An 8,559-nucleotide genomic window follows, 5' to 3' on the forward strand; every position below is an offset into this window, starting at 1 on the left:
TCAGCCCCTCTCTGACCTCACCTCTCCCCCTCAATCTAGTCTGCCGTCAACCCCAGCCTCTGTCAATGGCCGGGAAGGACCTGCTTGGGGCCTAGGCAGAGCTGCTGCCTCTGCTGGGAAGCCCCACTTTCTGCCAGACTGACTGCTACTCACCTTTGAGATAGCTGCTTACATGTTACTTCCTCAAAGAGCCTTTCCTGACCCTCACATTTAAATCAGTTTCCCTTATTAATATCTGTCACAGTCACTCTTTACTTCTGCCCCATAGCACTGCCTGCAATTTAAAATGATCTATTTATTTGTGTTGGTATGTTTGTCTGTCCCCCTCATGAATTTATAAGCCCCGCGAGGGCAGGGACTGTCCTCCTTGCTTATCCTGTAGCTCCTATAACAAGCAAGGTGCCTGGAGCAGGGGTTATTAAGTATTTTTATAGCAAATGAATGAATAAATGAGTGTGATGAGAAGGCAGGAGGGAGGTGAGGGAGGAGGGAGGGTGGGGACGGAAGGTGGAATAGAGGAGGGTAGATGGAGAGTGAGGGGAAAGGATGGTGCTGAGGGCAGTGTGCAAAGGTGAGGCTGGGGATGAAGGGGAGGAGGTGAGAGAGGACCAGGAAGAAGGGGTCCTCACCCTGATTCTGGTTAAGGCTTCCAGACCCTGAGTGGGCTGCCCTGGAGCTCTGTCTCTTGGCCATGCTGCTTGCAAGGTTTGAAGGCAGGGCCGGTGGGCGGGGCTAGACTTTATCTTGGGGCGCAGCCCTAACCTCAGATGGTGACAGAGCTGGCGCCAGCAGGGGTTTTGCAAACTGTCCCGATTGCAGCAGGGCCAGCAGTCTCACTCAGGACGGCGGATGGGGCCTGGGCTTATCTCCCGAGTGCAGTCCTAACCTCAGACAGTGACAAAGCGGGAGCTACAGGCGTTTTGCAAACCGTCCCGATTGCAGCAGGGTTGGATGGTCTGGCCAGGGGTGACAGTGCAAGGTGTGGGGAGCAATAGGGTTTTGGACAGTTTGGGGCTTTGGGGTGAAGCTTGGCTTGTGGGGTGGGGGGATCCATGCTATGTATGGCTTGCCTCTACCTAGCTCAGATCCATGTTTCTAAAAGAGAAGGGGAGGTTACAGCGCTGTAGCGGGGGTGTCTCCCTAGTCGGAAGCCTTCCTTCTCCCAAGTCCTAGGATGCTTCTGCTGCTCCCTGAAGTCAGAATTGATGGCCAGGTGCAGCCATTTTCCTCTGAAAACACCCATCATTTCCCCCATGGGGTAGTCTCAGGGAACTTCTGATGGGCCTTCTCAATGAGCTGCTCATTGATGTTTTTCTGGGGCCAAGCCAGGTCTGCTTATAGCAGCAGCTGATAGAGGCAGCCTGGAGTCCTGTGCAGGTCCAACCCTTTCTACTGCAGTGCAGCCCCGCTGAGTCCTGAGAGGAAAGGTCTGCCTGCTGGGGGTGATAGGAAGTGACTGGCCTGGAGGAGGTGCACAGGCCCTCGGCCAGCCTTGGCTATTGTTGCCTCAGCATCTCCTGTACAGCCCCCTCCATCCCATAGTCCCCTCATGGCTTGGGGCAGGGTAGGGAGTGGAGGTGAAGAGGCCCCTTTCCACCCTCACAGCCCCAACCGGGATCTTGCAACACTGGGATGGGGGCCCTGGGGGCCCAGGCATGTGGCAACCCGTGGGGGTGGGGTGGGGAGGTGTGCACCGAGTAGGGGGAGCGGCTTTCACAAGTCCAAGCTGCCACCGTGGACTGACCTTGGCGGGCTCACCTTGGGCAGCTTCCTCCCTCTTGGCGGTATCTCCAACATCCTACCTTCTCCTCCTCTGCTTCCCTGGGGCCTGAGATCCTGTCTGTCAGCTCAGGACTCTCATGCTGGTCCCCTGTTTTGCCCAGGAAGGAAAAGTGGGCCCGAGCTGTGGATCGTAAAGCCAAGGGAACGCACGTGTGTGCTGTTTGGACCTTGATTTGCTGGTTTTCCAAAGTTCTCCTGACCCCGCCCTGGACCTCGAACCTTCCCCAGGCAGGGGTGAGGCTACCAGCCCTTCCTGGGGTGCCTTCTTTCTGCAGCCTCGGGACCCCGTGGACCCCGTGGACCCTGTGTACCCTGCGGCATCTCCATCCCGCGTGGCATGGGGAGCCTGCTCCTTAGGGATGGTCCTCCTCCCGGCAGAGGGAATGAAGACGGTCCTGGAGGGAGGGAGGTGGTGTTCTTGCGTACCCTTCCTCCTGCTTTCCATTTCTCCAGCCTTACCCGGTTTCCTTTCTTTTTTTGGATCCGGACACCTCGGGGCCTTGGCATTTGCTCACCCCTCTGCTCTCCTTTCCCCCAGTTTGGCACATCTGCCTCCTCCTGGACATTTTTAAGGTTTCGACTTCAATGTCACCTCCTCCGAGAAGCCTTCCTTGACCACCCCAGCTGAAACAACCTCCCTGGGCTTCCCTGGTGGCACAGTGGTTAAGAATCCACCTGCCAATGCAGGGGACATGGGTTTGAGCCCAGGTCCAGGAAGATCCCACCTGCTGCGGAGCAACTAAGCCTGTGCGCCACAGCTACTGAAGCCTGCGTACCACAGCTACGAAGCCCGCGTGCCTAGAGCCCGTGCTCCGCAACAAGAAAGCCACCCCAATGAGAAGCCTGTGCACCGCAAGGAAGAGTAGCGCCCACTCGCCGCAACCAGAGAAAGCCCGTGTGTAGCAATGAAGACCCAATGCAGCCAAAAAAAACCAAATAAACCAAAACAAAGCAAACAAACAAAAAAACCACCTCCCTTTCTGCTGGTTTAGTAGGTTTCCCCAAGAGGCATATTCAGAGGGGGTAATTCATGAATGTCTAGAGGTGTGAATGGTCAGGCTTAAGGGACAGCTGCAGAAGTGGTAAGCTCCAGCAGTGGCAGAAAGCCATCACCACCCCCAGGCTGTGAGGGCAGCTGCAGAGACTACCTGTCCTGTCCCTAGGAGTTGGGGGCTAAGCACCTGACTTCCTTCTCCTGCCACCCACAATCTCCTGCCCTGCCTGAACACAACAGGTGGACGGGTCCTTCAGCCAAGAGTTGGGTTTGGTCACCACAGTGTCCTCAGCACCTTGCAAGGGCTTGACACAGGAAAGATGCTCAACAAATACTTTTTGAATAAGTTACCTTGGCCCAAACCAGTTGAGGTCAGGTTAAAACCTCAGGGTTAAAAGTGTGACTTCCGGCTACCTGTCATTTCCCCGGGATATGATCTGCCACAGAGGATCGAGGTGTGCCTGCCACTCGGCGTCAGTCAGGGACCAGGTGTTCTCTTCTCTTAGCTGGGGCTGTGGATCTTCTCCAGACGTGGTGCCAGACACCCGCCCTGAGGAGCCCCCGGGTGCTGTGGGCTGAGAGGAGACACGATTCAGAACTGTGGGAAAGAAGCTTGGGGTGGATGCTGCAGCAACCCAGGTCCCATCACCCAGAACCTTGAAAATAAGTCCAGGGGCAGTGGTCTTGAGCTGCGAGGAGGAAATCCGGAGGTTGAGTCACTTACCGTGCTCTGTACAAACCCCCTTTATGCAACGCATTCCCCTGGGCTGAAAGGAAGGTGTGGGATTCTCCCAGGCATCCACAGAGACAGGTGCCTCTTTCTTCCCAACTCAGGTAGAATAAACCATCTAAGCGAGGTTCAGATCCGTCTGCCCAAACCAGACCTGGGGCAGGGGTATCTAGAGCACAGATGTAGGGGAGATGGTGCCTGAGAGACACAGAGGCAAAGGCAGGAAAGAGACTGAGTCCTGGGTGAGGCAGGCGTGGTACGCCCGGATGTCCTCAATGTGGGAAGGCTCTGACACTGGGGAGGTGGAGGTGCGGGGAGAGAGAGAGGAGAGAGAGCGGACCTGGAGGATCCAGACCCAGTCTCTCTCCCTCTCAGGTTATTCCTTGGTGTCTAACACTGCTTTCTCAGCAGTGGCCTATAAGTCATTGGTGGCCTAGGAGAGACTCTAACCAGCCCATCTTGTGTCTCGTGTCCCTGACTCTGGCCCCACACTGTTCCATATGTCTCCGAGGGGAGGGTGTGAGGGCAAAGTAGAGACAGGTGCGTGTGTGGAGACAGCAAAGCTCACCTGGGTGAGCTTCCGGAGAATGTCTCTTATTCCCTCGGCTCTCAACTGCTTTATCTATCAAATGTGGCCCATACTATCTTGTTGTCTGAGGGCAAAGCCTACCAGATGATCTCTTGAGGTCTCTTCCAGGCCCCACTTGAGATCTGTGATTTTTACAGAGCTAATTTTGGTTCTGCCTCTAACCCATTGCAAGACTCTGGGTAAGTCCCTTCCCTGTCTGAGACTTCAGTTTCCTCACCTGCAAAATGAGAAGTTTAGATAAGATCTCCGAGGTCCTTTCAGTTCTAGCAAAAGAGAGTGATAACAAGTATTTGTGCTCACCGTATGCCAGGCCTTGTTTATCTATGAACGTACAGCATTACTACTCCTCCCATTTTGCAGATGAGGAAACTGAGGCACAGAGAGAAGTAACTGGCACGAGGTCACACAGCTAGAAAGTAGCAGAGGGAAATTCAAACTGAGGCTGTCAAGCGCTGCCCTCTTATGGCTCTCAGGCTAGAGTTCTATGAAAAAACCTGTTTTCCACATGGGGTTTCACTGCACAGGTGTGTTGTCATCCTCCTCATTACCAATTTTCTCGTATACGAACAGGTCTCAAGGCCTTTCCCAACTAATTCGTCCCCCAAGCACTCAGATTCTTTAGGGAACCGAAGGCCCAGGGAACAAGGGACAAAGGTGGGAGCGAGTGGGTTGGAGGCATGGGGGTCTGTCAGTCTGGCAGACTGAAGTTTGGGAACTGTGGAGAAAGGACTGAGTCCCGGATCAAGAGCTAAGGGACCATAAATACATCAGAGCCATCTGGAATTTTCCCTTGATCTCCTGGGGCAGGAACTCCCAGACCTATACCTCAAGGTGAGATAGAGCAGGGCTGGGGTCAGCAGGCCCAGGCAGGAGGGACTGGAGGTGCTGGGATCTCCCTGTGAGCCACAGAGCTCTGCTAAGGGAGTGTCCAGAGGCTGCTCCAGGTCCTGTGGGGTGGGGGTAGAGTGGGCCGGGTCGGGGGAGAGAAGAGCAGAGGGAGAGATACAGGGCCTGGCTGTGCGGTGCACTGTGGGAGAGCTGTGGGCAGCTTGTCTGCTGAATTTCCCGAATGTTTATTTGGGCCTGGAATCGAGAGGTATGCAGGCCTAGCCTCGTGCATTCCCTACCTTTGGAGTCCCCCATCTCTCTCTCTCTCTCCCTCTCTCTCTCTCTCTCTCTCTCTCTCTCTCTCACACACACACACACACACACACACACACACACACACACACACACGCACACGGGCCCACTGTACAGCCCCAGCACCGTGCCATAGTGCAGTTTTATTCAGCCACAGAATCATTATGCTGGGGCCCGCCCTCCTCCTTGTCTTGTCCATGCTCTTTGTCTCTGACTCGGCCTGTGGGGCCTCTAGGGTGAGGGTGCCCAGGGTCAGGCTGAGCCCCGGGGGCTGGTGCCCACAGTCTGCCAGGCGGGCTCAGCTGCAGCCCCCTACACCCTTGATGAGGTTGGCGGCCTCAGGGATTTGGCGGAAGAGGTTGCGAAGGGTGTCCAGCTCCTGGGTCAGCTGCTCCACACGGCTGCGCAGACGCTCATTCTCAGCCATGTACTCTAGCACCTTCTGCTGCGTCTCCAGAATGCGCCTCTTGGCCTTGTCGCGGCTCTTGCGCACCGCGATGTTGTTCCGTTCCCGCCGCAGCCGGTACTCCAGGCTGTCTTTGTTCACGGCCTTCTTGCCCTTGTGCGAGGCGCCAGCCGGTGAGGGCGCCTTGAGGAGGGGGCTGCAGGGGGCCGCAGCAGCCGCCAAAGGGGCCTGGAGGGGAAGGTACAGAGGGACAAGAGTGAGGGCTGTGGGGAGCTAGAGCAAAGGTGGGGCGGGAATCCCAGTGGTCGGAGCACACTGGCAGCGTCAGAGGGATGTGGGATTCAGAGCCAGCTCCTGGCCCCCAGTAGAACAGCCACTGCCCTGCCAGATGTACAGTGTCCTCTGCTCCGACCCAAACTCCCTTTCATGTCCCCACACTCTCTGAGGACACTTTCCCTCCATCTGTCTCGAGTCTCCAGTTCTATCATCAGCGGGCATTTCCTCTTCTAGAAGCAGGAGGTGACACAGAAATGAGAGGAGGGGGCTGGTGCGCAGCAGAGAAACTGGAGCAGGGGTGGCGTGCTGAGATCAGGACAGGTCAACTGGTCACAGGGACTGCAGGACACATTGGTTCCGGTCACGCAGTGGGGATCGGCGGGGGAGTGAGTTCACAGAGAAGCCAAGAGGGGTTACGACTGGGTGGCGAACACAGAGGGCTTGTGGTGGGTCGATTTCACAGAGCAACACCACACACAGACCCCATCCACACGGGCCTCCCTCCAGCCCCTGGGTGGCGGGGAGGAGAATCGAGCCACTCTTACCTTGAGGACGCGCAAGGGCTGGCTGGGTGCTGCCAGGGCCGGGGGCAGGTGCATGGCCGTCTGCCCACAGTGCGCCACTTGGTACTGCAGAGGGTTGTAGCCGCTGCGGCTGGCCCCCCGGCTGCCCTCGGGCCCCCGAGGCTCCTCCTTCACAGCCACAGCCCTGGGGTCGTAGCTCCCTGGGGTGCTGTAGATGCCAGGCCCCAAGGCCTTCCTGTCGGGGCCGAAGGTATGTGGAGGGTAGGCGAAGGGCCGCGGGTCAGGCGGCAGGTAGTGGGGGAAGGCAGGGGTTCCAGGGCCCTTAAGGCCTCGGGCCTCAGGTGCCGGCTTCACAGCAAAGAGGTCAGAGAGGAGCTGTTCCTCCCCAGACTCGATGTAAGCAGACAGATCGATGGAGGCCTCATGCTCACACATGTCCCCCAGCTCCCCAGGCCCCACTCGGGCCCCTGAGAACTCAAGTGGCTGCTGGCCAGCCCGGGGCTCGCACTCGTAGTAGGTCCCGTGGGACATGGCCGGCCCGCCCCCTCGGCTCCCCGCCCCTGGCCGCCTTGCTCTTGGGGCACCCTTTGGGATGCTCGGCTTGCTGTCTCCCCCTGCCCTAGATCTGCCCTCTCCGATCTCCGCTGTCACCCACTCCTGTGTGGCTTCTCTCCTCCCTCCTCTGCTGTTTCCTTTTCCTTCCTCTGTAGTCAATGCCTCTTTTCTCTTCCCTTTTTCCCCCCCGCTCTCCCTGGGGTGACTCAGGGAGGGGCAGGGCGCACCGCAGAGGGAGGGATGCAGGCTTTAAAGAAATGGGGCCCCTGGCCTATCTAAGCAGTTGGGGGTACTCTGGTTAGGCTCCAAGCCAAGGTTCTGAGATGCCCAGGAGCTGATTCTTCTGGGAATGCCTCCCCCTCCCTGTCGAGTCCAGGGGATTCCAGAATCCTCCTTGAGGGCAACACCTTACTCTGAGTATCCTCCTCCCTCCAACTTCCAGAAAGTCCTGTGCAGAATGAGTGCCCAGTCAGAAGGAACAGAGAAAACCCTCTTCCAGTGCTGACCCCCAGCCTGATCTGAGCTCCTCCCTGGACACGCCTCCCTCCCTCGCAGTCCCCCCCCTACAGTGCTGGTCTCCACCTACCCCCAGGGCCACTCAGTTCTTTTTGTAGCCCCACCTCTCCGAGCCACTCTCCTGGGTGCAAGCCAGGAGGTGTCGTTTGAGGGGTTTAGGGAGTAGTGATGTCTGGGACCAAGCCATGCACTAGGGCTTGTCTCATGGTGCAGAGCAGGCTCTTTTTGCTAGGTTTTTGCACAGGGTCTGTGTAACAGCCCAAGCCCTCACGAGTTTCCAGCCCGGGCTAGCTCTAGCAGCCTGGCACCTGGTCAGGGCTTGGGCCCTGTGACCCCGACCCTGGCAGCCCCAGGAACTGACAGCTGCACTCCTCCGGTGGCTCCAGCGCCTGGCCTGCACTGCCAGAGCCTCGGGCTGGCGCTCTGCCCCTGTCGGGTCCTGAGGGCTCTGCCCGTTTCCTGTGCCGCAGGGCTCAGGCGCTCGCAGCAGCTCAGTTTGCTCTTTTTCCTTCTGCATGGCCGTTCTCTGACCTCTCTTGGGTCCACTTCCTCTTGTGAGGCTTGAGAAGCCTTCTCTTTTGTCATCACCTCTTCCTGGGGCTCTGTTTCAGGGTCTCCAGGAGAAGCCCATGGCTTGCTCTCTGTGCTTTTAGTTTCAGATGGGGGCCCCCCTCTCCCTTCCCTTTTCTCTTTCCCCTGGGAACTACCCACTCCCTCCTGTCAGAGGTACCGCTGTGGCCCTGCTTTTACCTGTTGCATTTCATCTGCAAAAGGGACTATAGGTACAGTGAGAAGGAAAGGACACATAGAAATGTGTCACTGGCTCTTTTGTCACCAGCAAAAGCTGTGAGTGCCCTGTGGAGGCCAGAAGGTTTTGTAAGTCGGGCACAACAAGGGCCAGGCCTCAGTGGTGCAAATGCAGAGGGGCTGTGTACAGCATTGGACGCTAAAATAAGGTATGCAGACAGAGACAGGGCAGCCTGCAAATCAGGCAATTACACCTCTAGCATTCCTCCCTCCCCCCTCCCCCACCCCCTCCCCCCCCAC

General features: G+C 57.4%; 1 protein-coding gene across 1 annotated transcript; it reads right to left on the reverse strand.

Annotated features, from left to right (window-relative positions):
* Positions 1 to 5,366: 5,366 nt before the first annotated feature.
* On the reverse strand, positions 5,367 to 7,066 carry CEBPE (CCAAT enhancer binding protein epsilon). The gene is made up of 2 exons (XM_007449548.1): positions 6,463 to 7,066; positions 5,367 to 5,869 (listed from the first exon to the last, which is right to left on the reverse strand). The coding sequence occupies exons 1-2, from the start codon at positions 6,970 to 6,972 to the stop codon at positions 5,534 to 5,536; spliced, it is 846 nt and encodes a 281-aa protein (XP_007449610.1). The 5' UTR covers positions 6,973 to 7,066; the 3' UTR covers positions 5,367 to 5,533.
* Positions 7,067 to 8,559: the final 1,493 nt, after the last annotated feature.

This window comes from Lipotes vexillifer, unplaced genomic scaffold (assembly GCF_000442215.2).
Source record: "Lipotes vexillifer unplaced genomic scaffold, Lipotes_vexillifer_v1.1 scaffold1093, whole genome shotgun sequence".
Classification (NCBI taxonomy): domain Eukaryota; kingdom Metazoa; phylum Chordata; class Mammalia; order Artiodactyla; family Lipotidae; genus Lipotes; species Lipotes vexillifer.

Excerpts from the sequence above, each read along its gene's own strand:
- CEBPE (XM_007449548.1), bottom strand. The coding sequence starts at position 6,972 with ATGTCCCACGGGACCTACTACGAGTGCGAGCCCCGGGCTGGCCAGCAG. Across the intron at positions 5,870-6,462 it reads AGCCCTTGCGCGTCCTCAAG|GCCCCTTTGGCGGCTGCTGC; the intron begins GTAAGAGTGGCT and ends CTTCCCCTCCAG.